At 43.7% G+C, this 25,513-nt stretch overlaps 2 protein-coding genes and 1 long non-coding RNA gene across 5 annotated transcripts in view; 2 read left to right on the top strand and 1 right to left on the bottom strand.

Moving 5' to 3' along the window:
- The window catches only part of LOC115203236 (cGMP-inhibited 3',5'-cyclic phosphodiesterase B), an 85,631-nt gene extending 65,739 nt beyond the window's left edge, over nt 1-19,892 (top strand). The window contains exons 4-16 of one of the 2 annotated variants that reach the window (XM_029767749.1): nt 17-165; nt 4,859-4,962; nt 5,066-5,279; nt 5,420-5,517; nt 5,778-5,926; nt 6,903-7,031; nt 8,209-8,320; nt 9,187-9,300; nt 14,321-14,520; nt 15,571-15,774; nt 15,998-16,159; nt 16,647-16,887; nt 17,072-19,892. In XM_029767749.1, the coding sequence (XP_029623609.1) occupies nt 17-165; nt 4,859-4,962; nt 5,066-5,279; nt 5,420-5,517; nt 5,778-5,926; nt 6,903-7,031; nt 8,209-8,320; nt 9,187-9,300; nt 14,321-14,520; nt 15,571-15,774; nt 15,998-16,159; nt 16,647-16,887; nt 17,072-17,280 (2,085 nt within the window). In that variant the 3' untranslated portion in view covers nt 17,281-19,892. Of the gene's footprint in view, nt 1-16; nt 166-4,858; nt 4,963-5,065; nt 5,280-5,419; nt 5,518-5,774; nt 5,927-6,902; nt 7,032-8,208; nt 8,321-9,186; nt 9,301-14,320; nt 14,521-15,570; nt 15,775-15,997; nt 16,160-16,646; nt 16,888-17,071 lie in introns of both variants that reach the window. The other variant, XM_029767748.1, reaches the window with a different exon arrangement.
- Nucleotides 3,424-4,151, top strand: LOC115203239 (uncharacterized). The gene is made up of 2 exons (XR_003880130.1): nt 3,424-3,757; nt 3,822-4,151. It is a non-coding gene; the product is annotated as an uncharacterized LOC115203239 (long non-coding RNA).
- An 815-nt stretch (nt 19,893-20,707) lies between the features above and the next one.
- Nucleotides 20,708-25,513, bottom strand: part of LOC115203237 (vitamin D 25-hydroxylase-like) — a 39,805-nt gene continuing 34,999 nt past the window's right edge. For both annotated transcript variants that reach the window (XM_029767750.1, XM_029767751.1), the window contains 2 exons: nt 23,050-23,379; nt 20,708-21,745 (listed from right to left, as the gene is read on the bottom strand). In XM_029767750.1, the coding sequence (XP_029623610.1) occupies nt 21,564-21,745; nt 23,050-23,379 (512 nt within the window). In that variant the 3' untranslated portion in view covers nt 20,708-21,563. The remainder of the gene's footprint in view (nt 21,746-23,049; nt 23,380-25,513) is intronic.

Below are 25,513 nucleotides of genomic sequence, written 5' to 3'. Positions count from 1 at the left end.
CCCTCCACACACCTAGGGTCTTAGCAGCAGGAACAGCCTACCAACCCCCCAACTCTGCCGCGGCTCCACCTCCTCCCCTCTCCCCCCTCTGGAGTCGGCCTCCTCCCGCTGGGAACGCAACAATGGCAAGAGACCGGGACCCCACCCTGACCTCAATATGGCCAGGTACGACGAAACAGGCACCTTGACCTCAACATTACCACACACACACACAGTGACTTCAATATGACCAGGTACGACCACACACACCTTGACCTCAACATTATCACACACACACCCTGATCGCAATATGACCAGGTACGACCACACACACCTTGACCTCAACATTATCACACACACACCCTGATCGCAATATGACCAGGTACGATCACACACACCTTGACCTCAACATTATCACACACACACCCTGATCGCAATATGACCAGGTACGATCACACACACCTTGACCTCAACATTATCACACACACACCCTGATCGCAATATGACCAGGTACGATCACACACACCTTGACCTCAACATTATCACACACACACCCTGATCGCAATATGACCAGGTACGATCACACACACCTTGACCTCAACATTATCACACACACACCCTGATCGCAATATGACCAGGTACGATCACACACACCTTGACCTCAACATTATCACACACACACCCTGATCGCAATATGACCAGGTACGATCACACACACCTTGACCTCAACATTATCACACACACACCCTGATCGCAATATGACCAGGTACGATCACACACACCTTGACCTCAACATTATCACACACACACCCTGATCGCAATATGACCAGGTACGACCACACACACCTTGACCTCAACATTATCACACACACACCCTGATCGCAATATGACCAGGTACGATCACACACACCTTGACCTCAACATTATCACACACACACCCTGATCGCAATATGACCAGGTACGATCACACACACCTTGACCTCAACATTATCACACACGCACCCTGATCGCAATATGACCAGGTACGATCACACACACCTTGACCTCAACATTATCACACACACACCCTGATCGCAATATGACCAGGTACGATCACACACACCTTGACCTCAACATTATCACACACACACCCTGATCGCAATATGACCAGGTACGATCACACACACCTTGACCTCAACATTATCACACACACACCCTGATCGCAATATGACCAGGTACGATCACACACACCTTGACCTCAACATTATCACACACACACCCTGATCGCAATATGACCAGGTACAATCACACACACCTTGACCTCAACATTATCACACACACACCCTGATCGCAATATGACCAGGTACGATCACACACACCTTGACCTCAACATTATCACACACACACTGATCGCAATATGACCAGGCACGATCACATACACCTTGACCTCAACATTATCACACACACACCCTGATCGCAATATGACCAGGTACGATCACACACACCTTGACCTCAACATTATCACACACACACCCTGATCGCAATATGACCAGGTACGATCACATACACCTTGACCTCAACATTATCACACACACACCCTGATCGCAATATGACCAGGTACGATCACACACACCTTGACCTCAACATTATCACACACACACCCTGATCGCAATATGACCAGGTACGATCACACACACCTTGACCTCAACATTATCACACACACACCCTGATCGCAATATGACCAGGTACGATCACACACACCTTGACCTCAACATTATCACACACACACCCTGATCGCAATATGACCAGGTACGATCACACACACCTTGACCTCAACATTATCACACACACACCCTGATCGCAATATGACCAGGTACGATCACACACACCTTGACCTCAACATTATCACACACACACCCTGATCGCAATATGACCAGGTACGATCACACACACCTTGACCTCAACATTATCACACACACACCCTGATCGCAATATGACCAGGTACGATCACACACACCTTGACCTCAACATTATCACACACACACCCTGATCGCAATATGACCAGGTACGATCACACACACCTTGACCTCAACATTATCACACACGCACCCTGATCGCAATATGACCAGGTACGATCACACACACCTTGACCTCAACATTATCACACACACACCCTGATCGCAATATGACCAGGTACGATCACACACACCTTGACCTCAACATTATCACACACACACACCCTGATCGCAATATGACCAGGTACGATCACACACACCTTGACCTCAACATTATCACACACACACCCTGATCGCAATATGACCAGGTACGATCACACACACCTTGACCTCAACATTATCACACACACACACCCTGATCGCAATATGACCAGGTACGATCACACACACCTTGACCTCAACATTATCACACACGCACCCTGATCGCAATATGACCAGGTACGATCACACACACCTTGACCTCAACATTATCACACACGCACCCTGATCGCAATATGACCAGGTACGATCACACACACCTTGACCTCAACATTATCACACACGCACCCTGATCGCAATATGACCAGGTACGATCACACACACCTTGACCTCAACATTATCACACACGCACCCTGATCGCAATATGACCAGGTACGATCACACACACCTTGACCTCAACATTATCACACACGCACCCTGATCGCAATATGACCAGGTACGATCACACACACCTTGACCTCAACATTATCACACACGCACCCTGATCGCAATATGACCAGGTACGATCACACACACCTTGACCTCAACATTATCACACACACACTGATCGCAATATGACCAGGCACAATCACATACACCTTGACCTCAACATTATCACACACACACCCTGATCGCAATATGACCAGGTACGATCACACACACCTTGACCTCAACATTATCACACACACACCCTGATCGCAATATGACCAGGTACGATCACATACACCTTGACCTCAACATTATCACACACACACCCTGATCGCAATATGACCAGGTACGATCACACACACCTTGACCTCAACATTATCACACACACACCCTGATCGCAATATGACCAGGTACGATCACACACACCTTGACCTCAACATTATCACACACACACCCTGATCGCAATATGACCAGGTACGATCACACACACCTTGACCTCAACATTATCACACACACACCCTGATCGCAATATGACCAGGTACGATCACACACACCTTGACCTCAACATTATCACACACACACCCTGCTCGCAATATGACCAGGTACGATCACACACACCTTGACCTCAACATTATCACACACACACCCTGATCGCAATATGACCAGGTACGATCACACACACCTTGACCTCAACATTATCACACACACACACCCTGATCGCAATATGACCAGGTACGATCACACACACCTTGACCTCAACATTATCACACACACACCCTGATCGCAATATGACCAGGTACGATCACACACACCTTGACCTCAACATTATCACACACACACACCCTGATCGCAATATGACCAGGTACGATCACACACACCTTGACCTCAACATTATCACACACGCACCCTGATCGCAATATGACCAGGTACGATCACACACACCTTGACCTCAACATTATCACACACGCACCCTGATCGCAATATGACCAGGTACGATCACACACACCTTGACCTCAACATTATCACACACGCACCCTGATCGCAATATGACCAGGTACGATCACACACACCTTGACCTCAACATTATCACACACGCACCCTGATCGCAATATGACCAGGTACGATCACACACACCTTGACCTCAACATTATCACACACGCACCCTGATCGCAATATGACCAGGTACGATCACACACAGGTGGGACTTCAGAGTTCAGACACCAGGTTAAAGGTTAAAGACATGCCCCGGTAATTTGGCGACTAATAAGTATTTTTTTCGGCTGGATGTGTCAATGTGTAGTTCATACATGCATAATCTATGAGCAGAATTACTGTCTTACCTCAATTAGCCATGAAATCCCTAGTTTGAAAGCGACTTTTTTCTCGAAGCTGTGGTTGCCATTTTCTCTACATTTACCCCCATGTGGACTAGCCCCCTAGCAATTAGAGTTTTAGCCAATGAGCTTCAGCCCTTCACCATTTGAGTGACAGCTAGCAAGACACACACACACAGTAGAGAGAGAAAAAGAGCAATGACGTGGTGCCCTATCTGCACATTACATTTGCATGGTAGTACGGTGTTTTCGGGGACCACTTTTGCACGCTGGCACTACTTTCAGAACTACTGGCTAAAAGGTATAGAAACGTACTGGAGAATATCTTTCAAGGTCAGGTCATTTTCAACATGGCACACTCCCCATCTTTACCCTGATATGAACAAGCAGGCCCTCCCTCAGCAACACTTTCTTTGTTACCATGTGTCTTTGATTAAACTCCCTGAAGATGTGGTTCCCCTTTATATCCACTGGGTGGCAGTAGTGGTCAAGCTCTATAAACTGATATGCCTAACAGATAATGACCATAACATTCCTTCATTCTCTTTGTTCTAACATTGTTTAGATGACTCACTTGATCTTTTAGGGATCTTTGACTTCTTCAAGGATACATTTTCAACGTTGATTTTCATTGTCTTACTTTGAGCACCAAATTAGTCATATAATTAGTGTTACTGTATGCTATGTAACATTTCTCTAAGTTCATCTTTATACATAAGAGTAGGTGTGAAAAAGTTCATCTTTATAATGGTGTAGATTGAATATGGAAGCATTTTAACTGATGTTGTCTCATTAGTTCTAGCAGTAAGTGTGTGTGTGTGTGTGTGTGTGTGTGTGTGTGTGTGTGTGTGTGTGTGTGTGTGTGTGTGTGTGTCTGTGTTCCAGCACGGGGTCTCTGTCCAATGGGCCCAATGCTAACCTGTTGACCATCCCTAAGCAGAGGTCCTCCTCTGTGACCCTGACCTACCATGCCGGGCCCAGGAGAGCAGGTGAGACCATGAGGATTTACTGTACACACAGGTCTGATACACTGTGTGGAAGTGGAATGTGTTTTTAAGTTGTTTGACTTTGACTATCTCTCTTGCTCTACAGGTGCGTCCCCCAGTCTGAGTCCTGTCAGCTCCCCGAGCCACAGTCCTCAAGGGGGAGGTCTCTCCTCTCAGGTCACGCGCCCCCCGGTGGAGTTCCCCGACACAGCTGACTTCCTCACCAAGCCCAGCGTCAACCTGCACAAGCCCCTGGGCTACATCCTCAGCTCCCCTGACTTCCAGGGGCCCTACCGCAGCCCCGCTCCTCTGTGCACCAGGTAGGGCAATCTACTACCCCCTTCCCCTACCTCCTCCATTATCTCCTGGTGTTGTAGAGCCAGTTCAGCTGTAGCGTTGCATTTCCCAATGTGTGTTGATGATAATGGCGGCTGTGTTTGTCCCTCTGCTCAACCTGTAGCTGTGGTCGTCAGATGCTGAAGAACATGCCCAGTATGGAGGCAGGGGAGGGACACCTGCCATTCACTGGTCATGCTGAGGCCCAGCGCAGACGCTCAGGTATGACACCTGCTGGAATGTAGCCTCACTCTCACAACACAAACTCACCAGCATCATTAACAGGAATGGAAGTATGTTGTACAGACACATAGGCTGCACAGTGTTTTTGGGCACACACCCATGGCTTAGCTTATTGTTTCCACTCTCAAATGACTGAAAACCATTTGGACATGCTGTACCAGAGTCAATTCATTAGAATAATGCTCCCCCCGAAATGCGAAACTAGTGGTCAACTCACTGATGTGTCTCCTCCACAGCAGGTGAGGGTTCAGAGTTCATGGGGGAGGCACTGATCAGGGAGGAGAGTGTGGAGGCCGAGTCGACGGGGGACTGGAGTCCAGACGCAGGGAGCCGGGGCCAGACAGACGAGGAGGAGCAGAGCCCCACCGCAGATCAGCAGGAAACAGAGGTACGCATTGCTACAGTATGCTAAGGGTGCATTCCCACACAAGCTAACGGAGGGGTATGAGCTATGTACCATTTTGAGAGTGTTTTGGTAGTGCGTTGTTTAGCACAACCTCATGCAACCTGACACGCCTCCCCTCCGCTACTCCAACGCACCTTTCCCATTGAAATACATTGTGTTGGCTCTGTCATTTTTCTCTGTGTTGCCCTGTGTGAATGCACCCTAATGCTAGGCTAACATCCCCGCGCTGTAGACTTAAGAAGCAAAGGTAGGCTACGCTGTTACATAACAGTAGCTTTGAAGGGATATGTCTCAGTCAATGCTAACACCTTACAGCATTCGTTAGCCTTCCTGTGTGTAGCATTGCTGCCGCTAAACTATCCCAACCAGGAGACTCCCTCTGAGTGAGATAACACACTCAGGCCAACACATGTAACAGAGTAGCTAGCTATAGGATGTGTCCTCTAGTTAGTTCTGGGAACACAGTAAAGGTTTTCCTCAGACACTCATTGGGTGCATGTCTTTCAGTCTGTTGTGATGTATCTAACAGCCGTGTAAATCCAGTGTGATGGGGGGGGTAGTGTTGATCTGGCTCTGTCCTGGAATGCCCCCGCCGTTTACTTGGGCTGTGCTCTCACTTTCTTTATTGGACAAACCAAGCCTTGTTAAATCAAGCCAGCTGTTAAGACAACTGTGTAGGGTTCATCTGAGGATTCTGTGGGGTAATTCAAAAGTGAATTATTCAAAAGCAACTCATACAGAGTCAGTCTGGAGCCTGCTTTCATCTCCTTAACAGAGGAATGAGATTCATAAGATTTACGATGTCGTGTGTGTGTGTTAGTTAATGACGTGTGTGTGTGTGTGTTTTATTATGTATGTGTGTGTGTGTGTGTGTGTGTGTGTGTCTACCTGCATGCTTGCATGCGTGTGTGTGTGTGTTTTAAAATGTGTGTGTGCTGTGGTCCTCTCCTGCCTGTAGGGTGAGTTCAGACTAGACCCCCTGCTGGAGAACCATGATGAACTCATGGAGAAGATCAACAGCTGGAACTTCCAGATCTTTGACCTGATGGACAGAACAGGAGGGAAGACAGGAAGAATACTCAGCTACGTCAGTACAACCACATACCAACCATATAGCAACCATCTATCTGTCATTACGCTATGATCTGTTACATCAGGTATTCCCAAACTGGGGGCAATGCCGTCGGGGGTAGTCCAAATAAAAATGTGATTCACATTTTATTTTTTAAATTAAATTTGGAGAGAAAAAAATTATTCACATTTTCATACAGTCCATTTATATTTTCCAACGGGGCTATACATTTGGATGAGGGTTTTTTCTTGCCTGAGTACCCTCGTTTCACTGCCTAAAATAAAATTAAACCATCTAGTGTTCAGCGAAATAACAACACAATGTCAAATACAGGTAGCCTAGTCAAATAATTAACATCCAATCACGTTAACCGTTACACTCTCGTGGGAATTCCACTAACGGTCCTTATGTAGCCAAACGTAGCTGCTGCTCATGTTGGTATCTGTACTGATGGTTTAAAAGCCATGACAGGAAGACATAGAGGAGTGGAGACGGGCGTGCAAGCAGTTGCTCCCGACGCCACTTGGGTACACTGCAGCATCCACCGAGAGGCTCTTGCTGCCAAGGGAATGCCTGACAGCTTGAAAGACGAGCCGGGTTGTGACAAACTCACACTCATTCTTATGTTTAATAAATGTATCGTATAGTTTGTGTGAGGCAGGCTTACAATGATGGCAAAAAACAACATTTGAGAGTGCGCTGACCCTGGTGCCATCTGTTTACTGGCATTGCCCCCAGTACACAGATGGAGGTTGAATGTTTGAAGGGGTACGGGACTATAAAAAGTTTGGGAACCACTGTGTTACATCAATTAATATTTGAATAAGCAACACCTGGGCTGTATCCCAAATGGAATCTTATTCCCTATATAGTGCACAAATTTAGATCAGGACCCATAGGGCTAAGAGTAGTTTTGGGATGCAGCCATTGAATGTATTTTGAGAAACTCACTTGAATGATTGGTTTAAATGTTGAGAACGGTATGATCCCCGTTACTGATATTTGACTGTATGGTGTCCCGAATGCTCGTGGTGTTCTTGGGGATTTCTCTATGTGCTGTTTTGAGTACACTGTTCTCCCAGTGTCTCACTGTTTGTGTCTGAGGGGAATGACTTGGTTAATGTAAAAAAAAAAAAAAAATCTTTAGGTTTTAAATTAACCTGAGTGTTTTATTTGTTGTCTTTCTCCCCAGGTGACCTATACTCTTTTCCAGGACACTTGTCTGTTTGAGATGTTTAAGATCCCTGTGAGGGAGTTCATGTCCTATTTCTGTGCTCTGGAGAACGGCTACAGGGATATTCCCTGTGAGTATAGTGTTGTCTATGCTTTCTTCAGTCCAGCCACAAATCCCATATTAACACTTGGTGTATTGTCTACTCAGATGTAGAAATGATCAGACCTGGGTGAAAAACATGAAGGTATGGGCCTCCCGAGTGGCACAGCGGTCTGAGGCACTTCATCGCAGTGCTTGTGGCGTCACTACAGACCCGGGTTCGATCCCAGGCTGTGTCACAACTGGCCGTGACCGGGAGTCCCATAAGGCGGCGCACAATTGGCCCAGCGTCGTCCGGATTAGGGGAGGGTTTGGCTGGGGGGCCTTTACTTGGCTCATCATGCTCTAGCGACTCCTTGTGGTGGGCCGTGCGCCTGCAGGCTGACTTCGGTCGTCAGTTGAACGTTGTTTCCTCCAACACATTGGTGCTTCTGGGTTAAGCGGGCGGGTGATAAGGAGCGCGGTTTGGCGGGTCATGTTTCGGAGGACGCATGGCTCGACCTTCGCCTCACCCCAGCCCATTGGGGAGTTGCAGCAATGAAACAAGATCGTAATTGGATATGACAAAATTGGGGGACAAAAAAGGGGGTAAAAAATATATACACAAAATAACATGAAGGTATTTGAATGCCGCTTAATTACGCTAGTTTAGACTATTCCAGGCAGCTAAATTATGCCCACTTCAAGTATTACTTCAAATGATTTACCCAGGTCTAGAAACTAACCATAGGGTTGTCATGAAGTAGAAATAAAAGGCCTACAGTTCACTACATACAGCATGACATGCAGACATGCACCATCATATGTAATATTAGCTTATACCTCATGTACATGATGTGGTGAAGTATTACTGTGACTGATGTGTGATGTCCTGTGTGAATCTCTGCCTGTACTCAGATCATAACCGGGTCCATGCCACTGACGTGCTCCATGCTGTCTGGTACCTGACTACCCGGCCTGTCCCAGGGTTCCAGCAGATCCACAATGAGCATGTGACAGGAAGTGACACAGGTAGCACTATTTCTGTTCTCTTTATTTCATTTTGCCTCAGTAGGTATAACCCTGGACTTCCCCGAGCCCTCATTTATTACCATAATATACCACAATGTGCCACATATTTATTAGCATAATTAGTGTGGTTGCTGAAGGCAAGACCACTCTAGATTTCATACATACTTCCTATTATTAGTGTGGTTGCTGAAGGCAAGACAACTCTAGATTTCATACATACTCTTATTATTTGATTTCTCCCGCACGCTCTAGAGCTTAAACGATTGAAGCTTTTTAACACAAAACCAACTTCCAAATATGTGTCGTGTCTTTGGCTATGCCGGATTAAGTGATATGACATGCTAACCTATAAAATTCTCTTTAATTAATATTACCTGATTAAGCTAATCATGTAAATGTAATTAACTAGAAAGTTGGGGCACCACGGAAGAACGTTTATAGAGCCGTTATCTTCCGAATAAACTCTTAAAATACTTAGTAATATTTTACATCGATAGCAGTCAATATTAACCCTTATCTTATTTTCAGTCTCATAATGAAAGTTGTAAATTCTTGGCTATCTTCACGAACCCTGGCTAACAAGTTGAATCAGCAATACAAAATTGGGTTTAATTATTTATTTACTAAATACCTAAACTAATCACACAGAATTACAAATACACCGAATACAAATGATGTCATACATGATGGCTGGTTACACAAAGGAAAGGGGGTTGGGCTTGAATGAAAGAGCGGGAAGATTTAGGAACAAACAAACAGCAGCTATGCTATCGTAAATACATTATCTTATGCATTCTAAATTACCGCCCATTTGGAAAAGGAAAATGCAATAAATATTTACTCTGAGCTGCGCTTCGGTAGATTGGTCGTAGATGCTGGCCAACAGATCTTCCTGTCCTCGGAAGAATGTCTCTGGTGGTAAATTGGATACGTGGTGGTATCTTCGTCTGGTTGTTAGACTGGATCCGTCGTCCGTCCTTTCCTAGCCCACGTCTACAGCGGCCGCTGCTAACTCAACGGCTAGGAAGTATCACTTCTGTAGTGAATAAGCTCAAAGTTCATACCATTCGCCACCAAAGCTCACGCCGAGGTTGGCTTAGTTCTGTACTTGACATGTGTGTCCTTCTAACGTAGAGGCTGCAGACCTCACGTACTGGAACAACGTGGTTATCTTTTCGTCAAAGGCTTATATAGTGGAGAGGGGGGAAGGATGTGTTTCATCGTTTATAACCCCTCCTCTTCACAGGGGTGGGCCACTGATCAAGCAGGGCACTTTCCTTATGAAAACCCAAATCTCTCATTTAGAAGCCAAAATTACATTTAATCTCCTAACAAACAATTTCAATATCAAACATTTCAATTGCATAACAATTCCATGTGACTCTGATAACTAGAGGGTGGATACTTTCCCAGGTACAGTTTATGTCGTCCTGTCATCAGTCATAATGTCTCAGATGACAACTGAACTGACATCCATACTCATTACGTTCCAAAGCATATTTCCAACTGGTTTTATTACCAAAATATGGTTCCTTTCCCCATTTGTTTGATGTTCCCAGACTCTATATTTAACAGGACAGCAGTCCTTCAGTAGGGTCAGTAAGAGAGGGGAAGGGAGAAAGGTATTTATGGGGGGGGGGGGGGGTCATAAACCTTACCCACAGGCCAACGTCATGACATATGCAAACTGCCCCAACTTAGATTTCTTGACAAAATATTTGTTATATCATTGATATTTTTTAACTACAACATTATTTAATATGATCTCCAATGCATTTCAATGGCAAAAATTTGAGACCTATCTCCTCTTTCACCGTTTAACCTCTATGGGACCCCTTCCCGTTCTCATCCCGTTAACGGGATTGATTTTGACAACAGCCAGTGGAAAAATCAGAGCGCCAAATTTAAAACAGCTAAAATCTCATAATTCCGTTTTCTCAAACAATCAACTATTTTACACCATTTTAAAGATAAACTTCTCGTTAATCTAACCACATTGTCCGATTTCAAAAAGGCTTTACAGCGAAAGCATAAAATTAGATTATGTTAGGACATAAACTTCACAAGAAACACCACACAGCCATTTTCCAAGCAACTAGATGCATCACAAAAACCCAAAACACAGCTAAATGAAGCACTAACCTTTGACGATCTTCATCAGATGACACTCCTAAGGACATTATGTTACACAATACATGTATGTTTAGCTCAATAAAGTTCGTATTTATATCCAAAAACAGCATTTTACATTGGCGCGTAATGTTGAGAAATGTTTTCCCTCCAAACCTCCGGTGAATGAGCACAATGAGCACACACAGTACGTACATTCTCATCGTAAACATTGATCAATATAGAAGTGTTATGCACAGAATTATAGATACAGTTCTCCTAAATGTAATCGCTTTGTCAGATTTCAAAAAGGTTCACGGCGAAAGCACAATTTGCAATAATCTGAGTACAGCCCAGATGACACTAACAACTAGCAAACAGAAACCCGCCATCTTGGAGTCAATAAAACTAAGAAATTACATTATAAATATTCACTTACCTTTGATTATCTTCATCAGAAGGCACTCCCAGGAATCCCAGCTCCACAATAAATGTTCGATAAAGTTCATATTTATTTCCAAATAATCCATTTTGTTCGCGCGTTAGGTTCACTATCCAAATCCACAACGCGCGTGCTTACTTAGTCCAGACGAAAAGTCAAAAAGTTATACTACAGTTTGTAGAAACATGTCAAACAATGTATAGAATCAATCTTTAGGTTGTTTTTATCATATACGTTGAATAAAATTCCAACCGGACCTATCCGTTCTCTTTAGGAATGAATATGAACTCCGCTCGCTCCCAAGTCATTGCGTGTGACTTGAGCCCATGCCTTATAATGGGACACCAGTTTACCACAGCTGGTATTCCCTTCAAATTCACCATAGAATCTTCAAACACAGTTCTAAAGACTGCTGACATCTAGTGGAAGCTTTAGGATGTGCAAAATGAACCCTAAGTCAAGGCAATCACTTGAAAGGACTACAAGCACCAGACTTCCCACTTCCTGCTTGACTTTTTCTCAGGTTTTTGCCTGCCATATGAGTTCTGTTATACTCACAGACACCATTCAAACAGTTTTAGAAACTTCAGAGTGTTTTCTATCCAAATCTACTAATAATATGCATATTCTAGTTTCTGGGACAGAGTAGTAACCTGTTTAAATTAGGTACGTTTTTCATCTGGCCGTGAAAATACTGCCCCCTAGCCCTAAGCGGTTTTAAGCTATCAATGCTAAACTAATGTTGAGATGTTCAGACTGACCCTACTTAGATTTTATACAGATTCTTTATACGATTTATATTTTTTTAATTGTAACAAATGAATCTACAAGACCAACTTTAAAATGTTCAGACTTCTTTAAAACTTTTATAAACTATAATCCATTTAAATTTGCATAGATTTACAAAACATGGATTCATTGCCAACCGTAGTAACACAGTGGTAGACATTTTAAATGCTACTGCTTTTTAACCATTTCAACTACAAACATTAAAACAACTTAAGCATTTTCCAAGCAAACTATTTAAATTAGCAACATTAGTTTAAAATAACCCACCAACAGCAGTGATGGCTAGTGGGAGGAGCTATAGGAGGACAAGCTCATTGCAATAGCTGGAATGTAATGAATGGAACGGTATCAAACACATCACACATATGGAAACCACATGTTGGACTCCATTCCATGAATTTCATTACAGCCATTACAATGAGCCCGTCCTCCAATAGCTCCTCCTACCATCCTCCTATAGCCCCTCCTCCTCCATCTTCTCTCAAGCTATAGACAACAAACAAACTTTCTCATGTTCAGGCTATCCAATCAATCGATCAATCTTTCCACCCATCTATACTTATTCAACTGAATTAATTAACATGGGGTTTGAATGAGAACCATAGAAATACAGTGGTATCAAAATTAAGTTACCAACGTTAAAACATTCAGGCTAGCCTAACACACCTTCATAAACAATAAACTATTTTAATGTAGAACACATTAGCAAAACACTTAATGGATTCAATTTCAACCATGAGAACACAGTGGTATTAATTTCAAATGCTACTGCTCTTTAACTATTAAAGCTACATACATTAAAACAACTTCAAAACTCTGTAAACTATAACGATTCAAATTAGCATAAATTGGCGTTTAATAACCCACCAACAATAATAGTAACTCTTGAACTGTTCAAGCTAGAGACACCAAACCAACATTCACATGTTCAGGGTAGGCTATTAAATCAATCATTCAATTCTCCCATCTAGTTACTTTTTCTACTTTAACCAGTCAGTACCATTTATTATTGTATTCACTATAACTACTCTAACTTATTTCACAACCATAAATACTTTAAGACATGCTAGCAAGCACACATTTTCTTTAGGAAAGGGACTTTTCTAGTTCTAGCCTCTTGATGTACCAGTGTAGGTATTCCTGTAGTGTGTGTGGCCTTTTCTCGGCAGACACCAGATGGTTTAGTTTAAAATGCCAGGATCCCCAGTCCCATCCCTGCTAATTATATTTTATGTACTGCATCTTTGATCCATCGGAAATGATTTAAAGCTCGCTTGCTGACTGATCCTTCAGTAGCTGCCAGAGGAGCAGCTGCCTTCTGATAAAGAGAGGGGGAGGGAAGGGTGGAGAAACAGAGAGGAAGAGAGAGGGGAGATGGGGTGGTGAGCAAGCCTCTGTCGTGATAGAGATCTGTCTGTGCTGAGCTCAGCGTGTTTAGGGCTTATTTTGGCCCTTTTCATTTTTCAAATGGAGTGCAGTAGTCTGAGTCACTGGGCCACCAGCTTAACCTGCCTGTAGAATTCCTACTCTACATACTTTGTTCTTAATGTGACACTAGTTCCCTGTTTTCACTTTATAACACAGTCAAGTCTTCTCCAGTCAACTCCAGTTATGATGTAGTTCCAGTGTGAGGTCCCAGTATGTCGTTGCTGAAAGCTGCTGTCTGTGTCTTCTCTCTAGATTCAGACAGTGGGATCTCGCCGGGCCGGGTATCTTACGCCTCCTCCAAGAGCTCGTCCATCTCTGACGACAGCTATGGCTGCCTGGCGTGGAACATCCCTGCTCTGGAACTCATGGCACTATATGTAGCAGCTGCCATGCATGACTATGACCACCCCGGTCGCACAAACGCCTTCCTCGTAGCCACTAACGCAGCTCAGGTAAGTGTTATTATCCCCAAAGCCACTGCTCTACCATCTCAGCTAGCAAACCCACACCTGTTCAACAGTAAAACCTGTATCAGGAAGAGAAAGTTCAACCTATCCCGTCACTTCAGTTAGTGTTCCCATTTGTATTCCCACATGCTGTTAAGTCCCAGGAAAGGGGAAGTGTTGGGCTTGTGTCACAGACGGCATTCATTTGGTCCCTGTGACTCATAGATTAGATTTTTATTGGCCTAAAACCTTCTACATAGACAGGTTCTAATCAGCCTTGGATCTCATGGTAAAAGCAATGAAGAGAGGGACTGGTATAATATTACACTTAGTTCACATGTCAGGGAAAGGTTCCCACAAATCCTAAGAATTCAGCGAGTTCCTTTTCTTGCTTCAACATTATGGCAAAGGTTGGCAAACAAACTCTACCACTGTATAAATAGTGTTTTACACTGTCATGACCTATTATAGCACTGTGCATACTGTCTAGGTTGTGTTTTCCAACCCTGGTCCTCCAGTACCCCCAACATGACACATTGGTATTGTAACCCTGGACAAACACACCTGATTCAACTAATCATCAAGCCCTCAATGAGTTGAGTGAGGTGTGGTTGTCCAGGTCTACAACAAATGCTGGGGGTACTGGAGGACCAGGGTTGGGAAACACTGGGCTATGTGATATGTGAAGCAACAGTTCCAGGTATGTGAGACTGTATAACAGGATGGCATGGCATTTCATTACATTGCTAACCTGACATGTGTGCCATGCCTTCCTCGTTGCCACTAACGCAGCTCAACCCTAACATATTGATTAACAGTATGTTGACAGTCAGTCAATCACCCACCTGTCCACCATGTCTAGACCAGCTGCATTATTTAGTCTGAAGCACACTGACCCCAATTCCTCTCCCCTGCTCACCCCTCCCTCTTTTACCGTTCCCTTCTTCAACCTCCTCTTTCCTATTTTACCCTCCTTTCTTCTTCTTGTCCTCTGACCCACCCGCATCCCTCTCCACTCGACCTACCCTTCCTCCGTCTCATCCCTCTGTTCCCCAGGCGGTGTTGTATAATGACCGTTCGGTCCTGGAGAACCACCACGCGGCTTCGGCCTGGAGCCTCTACCTGTCCCGGCCAGAGTTCAACTTCCTGGCCAACCTGGACCACGTGGAGTTCAAACGCTTTCGCTTCCTGGTCATCGAGGCCATCCTCGCCACAGACCTGAAGAAGCACTTTGACTTCCTCGCCGAGTTCAATTCAAAGGTTTGAGATGATGATGACGAACCTCACATTTTCAGAAAATCTGTTTCCATTCTGTTGATACTTAGTTTTTCCTGTCATTTCGATACTGGCAAAGGCAATAACAACACGTCTTATCTTTATGGCTAATAGAGTTGATACTTAAAGGAACATGCTGGATCTCTGTTAGAAATGAGGAGCCTGGCAGTCATAATCACTGTATGAATGTTTGTGTTGCTATAAATAGGTGAATGATGTGAACAGTCCAGGAATCGACTGGACTAATGAGAATGACCGGCTGCTGGTGTGCCAAGTCTGCATTAAGCTGGCAGACATCAACGGGCCCGCCAAAGGACGCGATCTGCACCTCAAGTGGACAGAAGGCATTGTCAATGAGTTTTATGAGCAGGTATGGAACCCCTCCACTCAGCATGGCCCACATGTCAGGTTAGCAATGTAATGAAATGCCATGCCATCCTGTTATACAGTATCACATACCTGGAACTGTTGCTTCACATATCACATAGCCCAGTGTTTCCCAACCCTGGTCCTCCAGTACCCCCAACATTACAGTTTCATTGTAGCCCTGGACAACCACACCTCATTCAACTCATTGAGGGCTTGATGATTAGTCAACAAGTTAAATCAGGTGTGGTTGTCCAGGGTTACAATAAACATGTGTACTGTTGGGGGTACTGGAGGACCAGGGTTGGAAAACACTGACATAGCCTACCCAGAACTGTTTCTTAATTTACTGATGTCTGTTACTGCTAGAATCAACAAAATGTCACATTTATCCATTTAGGAAGTTAAGTTAAATTAGATTAATGAATAAAACAATCTTAATTGACAAATTAGTGAAAATGTTTGTCTGCCTGTCTGTCTATCATCTACAGGGGGATGAGGAGGCCACTTTGGGATTACCCATCAGCCCCTTCATGGACCGCTCTTCTCCTCAGCTGGCCAAGCTGCAGGAGTCCTTCATCACACACATCGTGGGGCCGCTCTGCAACTCGTACGACGCCGCTGGCCTGCTCCCTGGCTACTGGATCGATGAGGAGCGCTCTGAGGATGAGGAAGAGCAGGTGGAGGACACAGAGACTGACGAAGACGAGCTGGAGGAGGAGCTCGAACCAAGTAAGACGTAATTTTCTATCCTTCTATCATTCTGAATTGATATATGATCATGAATTGACACATTTATAATTTTAACATTGAGCATTTAACATTTCTATCAAGAGCAGGATGTTTTTGTATCATTGATATTGCAACTAAAAAGCTATGGGATGTTAAATCTTTTTTTGTGTGTTGTCCCTTGCAGAAAGGAGAAACGGCCGGCGTCGGCTGTTCTGCAACATCATGCAGCACCTGACAGAGAACCACAAGGTGTGGAAGAAGACCATAGAGGAGGAGGAGAAGAGCAAGGAGAAGCAGCAGGCCGACAGCCTGCCTCCCAGCCTGTCCCCTTCGCCCTCCGACGACCAGATCCAGGTCATTCAGGAGGAGGAGGAAGGAGAGGAGCGTCAGTAGCAGGAGGAAGATGAAGAAGAGGAAGAGGAGGGACAGAGCCAGGATGCTTGGGAAGGGCGGAACAGTGAAGGCGAAAGTCCTTCAACTCCTCCCTCTTACACACACACACACACACACACATTTATACACACACAACACATACATACACACACATATTATAGACATATACACATACACACACACACAGGATGACCCTGCTGGATCTCCACACGTTGAAATTGTCACTGTGCCGACACGCTAATGCAGTCATGTTGTTTTGAAAAAAGGCCTTACTACTGTGAGGGGATTCCTGCTGCAATAGTGGGAACCCCACTCCTATGCACTTTCACCCCATGGAGAGTAGACCAAGAACAAACACCAGAGCTGAGGACACTGGTGTGGAGAGGAAGAGAGGAAAAGGGTCTGGATGTGCCCTCCATGGTGATCTGGCTGTAATGCTGCCTTGAACGCAGAGCACTTAACTCTCCCTTAGGTACTAAAACGAATCCTATGATTTAAAATGAAAGGAAAATAAAAAACACCTTGACGTGGTTGACATCCGTTACCAAAGCGAACAGTTCAAACGTGGAAAGACAAGAGACTGAGACTGTTTCAGGCTCACTGTCAGGAATATTCTAGATCTATATATCAAATGTGCCTGTCTGAACCTTTACTGAGTCCCCTGGTCCAGACCCTAGGTTGGTCTGTGCAGTCCTCTCCCCTTGCTGGCGACACGAAACACTGTATCACTGACTCAGTCACAGAGACATTGTGGAAATGTTGACTGAAAATGAGCATTATACCTGCATCGTTTTTGATGCCTTTTATTCATGTGTACCACCTGCCTTCTATGTTTCCTTCTTTTTTGTTGTTGGTTTAATTTAGTTGGTGTGAGCGTGTGTATGTGTGTGTTTTCTTCAGGAACGCTTGGTCGCCAGTCATTGAAATTTTATCGGAGATGAGATGTTCTCTGTTGTTCCAATGGAGTGCTGTTCCAATGAAGGGATGTTTTTTTCTTTTGATTATATCTATTTTTTCACGGTTACTCAGGATTCTCGTGAAGTTGAATAATTATTTTGCAAGAATTGAAGTAATTGACTTTAAAACAAAGATAATTAAATCTCGGTGATTGAAATAGTTTTTAAGCTTTGTAAGAACAACTTGAAAAACAAACACATTCAAGCAATTGAACTGCTCCTCTGTGATAGAGCAAAGTATGTCCTGTGTTTCTGTCAAACTCCGCTGCCCCGCTGGCGGCGCCGTTGGCTTGATCTTCTAAAGACCTCACTGTAGAATTGGGATCCTTGATTGTCAGTTGACTGCAAAAGACCTGTTTGCAGCAAGGCAACATTTTGTACAGTAAAATCCCATGATTATTCATGTACCAGTATAGGTAAAGGTGTTTTTGAGTGCATTGCTGTTGGCATTGTTTTTACACATACTCTGTCTAGCTAACCTTTTCATTTCATTTGTCATTCTACAGACACTGATGTTTTGACAAAAACTATAGATCTTTGCCAAACCCACAACCAGGCCAGTGCGTAAAGAAGTTAAGTAATCCAGGGTTTCACCTTCACTTTGGTTTTGTTTTTATATTGTCTTATTCTCTGTACCATAAGACAGTTTAATACTAATAGTTCTATATTTCTGTCTGTAAAAACTCTAGGCATTCCACTAGAAAAAGAGTTTAATGTAAGAGATGGCAGACCTGCAAGCAGACCTGCAAGCCGAACTCACTTATCACCCTATCAAGTCATTTTCTCTGGAGAAGGAAGTTCTCAAGTAGGCAGTGTAAATCAAGCTAGTATATTTAAAGACAAAAAATATATATAAATGTGCACATTTTACTACCAAACAAGTGTTTAGCCTCTGCACAAAAATAATATCTGCATATAAATATACTGTATAAATATATTATATTTTTTAATTAATCAACAGAATGCATCTGTTTTCTACACACAGCTGACATATATTGTACATTGAGACCCTGTAATTATCATCCTGTTTCCAGAGTTTTTATCTAATACTACAGATGTGGGGTTTGGTGTTTTTCTTTTGGGTTCAGCGTCTCCCTGCTCCTTATCACAACCACTTTCTCTCTCTTGGTAATCTCTGTTAACTTTATGTTGTCTACTCAGTCCACCCAACCAGTGCCAAACTGTCCCTGCTCACTGCCCAGCCTCTGGGCCCCCATACACTGGGCTTGTTATGGTTGGCCCCAGAGGTCTCTCTGAGCTCCATGTCCCACAGCAGGCTCAAAGTGATGCCGGTGAAGCCCAGCCCAGGTGTTGTGGAGGAGAGCTCACGACTCCTAACCGTGGCCCTTCAGTCCGTTCGGGTTTAGCGACACCGCGTCTCTTACTTAAGTTCTGATGGTGAATTGTGATGCCTCTGGAACCTCCAGCCACCTCCCCCCACATTGTATGGCTCATTATGTTGTAAAAGTTTGTTTGTTGGCTTGTCACTGTGCAGTCTCACGAACCACAGTGTCCTCAAATGTTCTTGTCATAAAAGCATCTATTATGTAGCATTGAGATATCTATGTCTGTTGTAACTGTTCAACCATATCAAAATTGTGGGGGAAACTGATTTTTGTTATTTATAGCTGTCATAAAACACCATCCCTAAAATAACTGTTCTCTCAAATGATTTTATTGATACACACACACACACCTACTCACTTGAGTAGGGTGTGTGTGTGTGTGTGTGTGTGTGTGTGTGTGTGTGTGTGTGTGTGTGTGTGTGTGTGTGTGTGTGTGTGTGTGTGTGTGTGTGTGGCATAAAAATCCCCTTGAATGTAACTGTACTATAACTTTGCCCTTATTGTTTAGATCCTCCTGCCGACAACCACAGTTGGAACACTGATGTTTGCTGAAATGACTGCAATGTCACAGTTTCAATATTTCCAATGCACACAGACAAGCCGCTTATCCTGGCGAATTGGCAGTGTCTGTCTACCTCAGCATAACTTTCTGAGAAGTGCAGTTACAAGTTAATCGAGGTATGCTGGGTGCCAAAAATAGCTAGAGGCATCAAATCAATATGAAATATTACCCAGTAAGTCTGATGTATGCACAGCACAGCATTGCATTGGAGTCTTTTTCCAGCCCTTTGGTCTGTTGTGTAAAGAGTAGAAGTGAGGGGTCACTTAAGGAAATGGGTGACGCCCCCCCAGGCTCAGCTCCAACGACATGAAGATTATTTATAATGGCTGTGTCTGTGTATCCCTGGACGACCCAGTCTGGACAAATTCTGCCGGCTCACTGCAAAAGTCCATGTCTGACTAGTCCTGTACTGTAGTTTAGATAGGAAGATTTCTTTGGAGAGAAAACATAGACTTGTAACCTATTGAGAGAAATACTGTCAGCATGTTGAAGAAAAAGAACAAGCGGCGTCAAACATATGTAACTTGAATTGCTCTTAGGAAAGTCACACTATAAACATTGTAGAAAAGGTAACTAGAGCACCAAAATGGCATTGTTCTTATTACAAAGTATGACCATAATAGACAAAAGTAAAATTTACTTAAAAGACAGTATCACATAAAGACATTTTCAACAGATATTGCAGTAGCTTTCTGAGAGAAGGCTTTTCCATGGAAGAATCGCTAGAGATCGGGTTCATTGTTAGTTCAGACTGCTTGATATGGCGCTGATCCAGACTAAACACCATGTCCAGAGCCTTCTAGGAAAGACTGGCTGCTAGTCTACTTATTTTCACTGTGCTGTAGAAACAGCTGAAACTACCCACTGGGAACAGACATCAATTCAACGTGACATGGAAACAATGATTCAACCTGTGTGTGCCCAGTGGGTAATGTTCCCATTTCTCATTTAGGCAGGCTGAGAGAGAGAAGACGGCTGTGAACCATCATAGAGGTCCATCCTGTCAATCATTGACGTAATCCCGCAGGGAAGATGAGACATTTGATCATAAGGACACAGATAAAAAGTCAATTATAATTCAAGGTTAATTCATAGTATATGTGTGTGTGTGTATTGTTTAAATATTCACACTTCTCGATTAAACTTACTGAGAAGTTCCACCTGATATTTCAGGATCTTGCCAGTAACATTTCTGGTGATCCTGTGACTTTGCAAATGGTGCTGTGCAAACATGCAATTGCTCAGAAACAACCATCGGCTGATGTTTAGAATTCTAGCAGTTCTGTGTAAAACACGAGTTCAGACCCTGGAGGACAGGGTAGGAGTCCAAGCTCTAGACCCCTGTTCTGTTCTGTTCTGTTCTGACTAAACCCCCAACCCCACCCCCCACCCCTTCGGGCTGTGCAGTCTGAGAATCTGTCACTGCTGCCTGCGGACGGCGCAGATGGAGTAAGGCAGCGGCTGCAGGGTCATGCCCAGTTTGGGGGTGAGGCTTGGCACTGTACCAGGAGGGAACTGCAGGTGGAAGCGCTGCAGCATGGTGGTGAAGAACAGGAACATCTCCATCCTGGCCAGATGCTCGCCCAAACAGTGACGCTTCCCTGAGGACAAACCACACAACATGGATTGAGTTTTGTGAAGATCATGTCATACTTTGTATCATCTACTCTACTCAGAGGAGGCTGGTGAAGGGAGGATGGCTCGTAGTAATGGCTGACATGAAATCAACGGAACGGTATCAAACCATTCCATTCCAGCCATTACAATGAGCCATCCTCCGATTTAGTGACACCAGCTACTATTGACTACTGTTTTCCAGTGAACATTCAACCAATACAACATATCTACTGTACTCAATGTATCTGTTAAGTGATAGTAACGGTCCTTTACTATCAATTATCAACTGTTTAGTGTTTACCTTATTAGCATATAGGCTAATCCAATGATATGATATGGCTGGGAAAAGGTTTACACTTGTATACACAGCACAACTTGAACAATAGAGGGAACCACGTGTATGGGTGGTAGGACTGAGAATTTGTTTTGTTTGAACTGACATGGTGGTGTTTTTCTGTCTTAACAGTACTTTCCTTTATTAATGGCAGCATTGTAGTCTGCAATAGCCCCAGGGACTGGCTTGCTCACCAGTCTATTAATTAAGTGCTCAAATAGATTACTGGGCCTTCATACCCGTAAGGTTGTAATACCGGAGAGGCTCTAGCTTTTATTACATTTGACTCATTGTAGGTAAAATGAAATGAGATCATAGCTGGGGTATACAGTTAAAGACATGCTCCAGTACATTGGCGACTAAGAAAGTATTTTTCAATGTGTAGTTCATACATGCATAATCTATGAGCAGTATTACTGTCTTACCTCAATTAGACACGAAATCCCTAGTTTGAAAGCAACTGTTTTATTGAAGCTGTGCTGTGTTATTTTCCCTACATTTCCCTCCATGTGGGCCAGCACCCGAGCAATTTCAGTTCTAGCCAATGAGCTTCAGCCTCTCACATTTGAGTGACAGGTAGCAAGAGGCCTGCCCAGCATTATCCAATGAGGTTGTAGGGCGGGCCCAGCTCAGTGGACACAGCACAGAAAGAGAGAGCAATGACGTGGTGCACATATCTGCACATATGTGACATAGTATGCAATATTCGGGGACCACTTTTGGCTCATGAGTGCTACTTTCAGAACTACTGCCTAAAAAGTATACAAACATACAGAAGAATCTCTAATATATTGAAATTTCATGCCCATGATGACTATTAACCTTGTATTTAAGCATTACCATTTGGATTAGGCAAGAGGAGAGGCATTCAAGTGAGAGGGTGTATACAGCATATGTGTGAGAGTCTGTGCTACTCTCTTTGGGGGCCTAAGAGTGGAAAGAAGCCAGACTCACCCAGAGAGAAGGGTAGGAAAGCTTCCCGTCGGACAAAGTTTCCATTGCTGTCCAGAAAGCGATGTGGTGAGAAGGTTCCAGGGTCGCACCAGTACTTCTCATCAAAGTGCACAGAGTACAGGTTGGTGATGACCATGGTGCCTTTGGGGATGTTGTAGCCGCTCACCAGTGTGTCCTGAGTGGTGGCGCGGAAGATGCCCAGGGGCACGATGTTACAGAAGCGCAGGACCTCATGTAGCACCGCTTCCACATAGGGCATCCTCTTTTTGTCCGCCAGTGAGGGGGACTGCCCACTTCCCAGCACACTGTCCAGCTCCTTATGCACCTTCTCTACACAGAGGAAACACCAGCAGCAAACTGTGAATACCTTATCATCACAATGTTCTATCTGCTTCCTCAACTTTTACAGACCGACCAGGTCTATTTCTTCGGGACAATTTACATCTTAACAGGTATGGCTCCAGCATCCTCTCCACCAACATGTCTCTTACTCTTGCCTCATGTAGAGCCTTTGATACCTGACGTTGTGTATTTTCGGGGGTTGACTTTTGGGATTGTACGCTCCCCTATCAGACTACGTTCAATGCTCCTCTCCCAGTTTAATTAATTAGTCTTTCAATTGCAAATATGGAACAAACTACAGTTAACAACCTTTCTGCAATTCCTAGATTATTGTCCAATCACCGTATTGCGAATACTACTCACATGCAGAGAGGTATTGTTAGTAGTAATCTTTGAGCTCTGTCAATAGCTCAAAAATAGTTTATTGCTCATCCAGTGCAGCTTCAGGTGCTACCTTGGATACTCCATCTGATATGAATTCCTGTAGCAATGGCATTGGAATAATTCATTTGAATGCTAGAAGCCTGATACAAAAGTTGGACTTTATTGAAATTTTGGTCTCACAATCAAATGTTGACGTATTGGTTGTATCTGAATCGTGGCTGTGTGATTCTGTGCCTGATTCAGATGTTCAGTTGATTGGGTACAATATTTATAGAGCTGACAGAGTTGGTAGAGGTGGTGGTATCGCGATTTATGTAAAATGCTGCCTAAATGTTTCTGTGTCCATATCAACCTCTGTCCCAAAGCAATATGAATGTCTAGTTTTAAATTTGGTACTTGGTAATAATGCTTGTTTAACTCTAGGAGGGGTATATCGCCCCCCCCCCCCTCAGCTCCTCCTTGTACTCTATGCAAATTATCTGATATACTGTCTAATTATGCAAACTCTGAATGACTGATTTTGGGAGATTTTAACCTGGATTGGCTTTCACCAGTATCCGATAAATTAGAAGACATTTGTACTGAGCTAAATCTAACTCAGCTGATAACTAAACCAACCCGTCCCAACTTTAAGAACCCAGTAAAATCTACTCTACTAGACATTATTCTAACAAATACCCCCCATAAATACACAGCCAGTGGGGTTTTTGCAAATGATATCAGTGACCACTGCCCTATTGCTTGTATTAGAGATACCAGGCTGAAACACTCTGATCCCTGTATAATCTCTAAGAGAAATTATAAACATTTCTCACAGCAAGCTTTTACCCTTGATTTATATGACTCTGAGTTTTTATCCACTTGCTGCTTTCTGGACCCGGTTTTAGCCCTTGCTTTTTTCTCTTCTATTGTTACCTCTATGTCTGATAAACATGCCCCGCTTAAGAATCACAGAGTAAGAACCCGAACCAGTTCTTGGTTCTCTCCTGAATTGTCAGGTCTTTTCCTGCAAAAGAATTGGGCCTGGGCCTTGGCGAGGAAAACAGGTACTCCAGCTGATTGGCTGTTTTTTTAGGCAATTGAGAAATAAATGTACTGCAGCTGTCAAAAAGGCAAAATCAAATTACTTCCTTAATGCTATGACAGATTCTGCAGGAGATCCTGCAAAATTCTGGAAAACCGTTAATTCACTGAAACGGGGGAATTCTGCTGTTTCTCTTCCTAAGCAAATTACCTCAGATTCCTGTATCCTAAGTGAAAAAAATGATATTTGTGATGCTTTTAATAAGCATTTCATCTCTGCTGGTTTTTTATTTGAAAGGAAAAGTGGCCATTGTGGCACTGGCCAGTTAGTTGATTTTTCGTCTTGCTTTTCAACCGTTACTCTGAAAAATGGCAACCCTGTTTTTAGTTTCCAGAAAATAACCGAAGCAGAGGTTCTAGCTGCCCTGTGTGCCATTGATACTAAGAAATCCTTAGGCGCTGACAATTTAGACCCGTTCTTACTTAAGTGTGCTGCACCTATCATTGCTGGTTCAGTGACACACATTTTTATTCTAACATTAAGCACAGGAATTATCCCTAAGGTGTGGAAAGCAGCTTTTGTTCTGCCATTACATAAGGGAGGTGACGGTAGTGATTTGGATAACTATCGACCCATCTCTAGGCTCTTGTCTGGCAAAGATCCTAGAATCTATAGTCAACAAACAGTTACAGTCTTTTCTTTCTGCAAACAGTA

This window comes from Salmo trutta, chromosome 12, assembly GCF_901001165.1.
Source record: "Salmo trutta chromosome 12, fSalTru1.1, whole genome shotgun sequence".
Taxonomy (NCBI): Eukaryota; Metazoa; Chordata; class Actinopteri; order Salmoniformes; family Salmonidae; genus Salmo; species Salmo trutta.
This window is presented reverse-complemented; position numbering and strand designations above follow the sequence as displayed.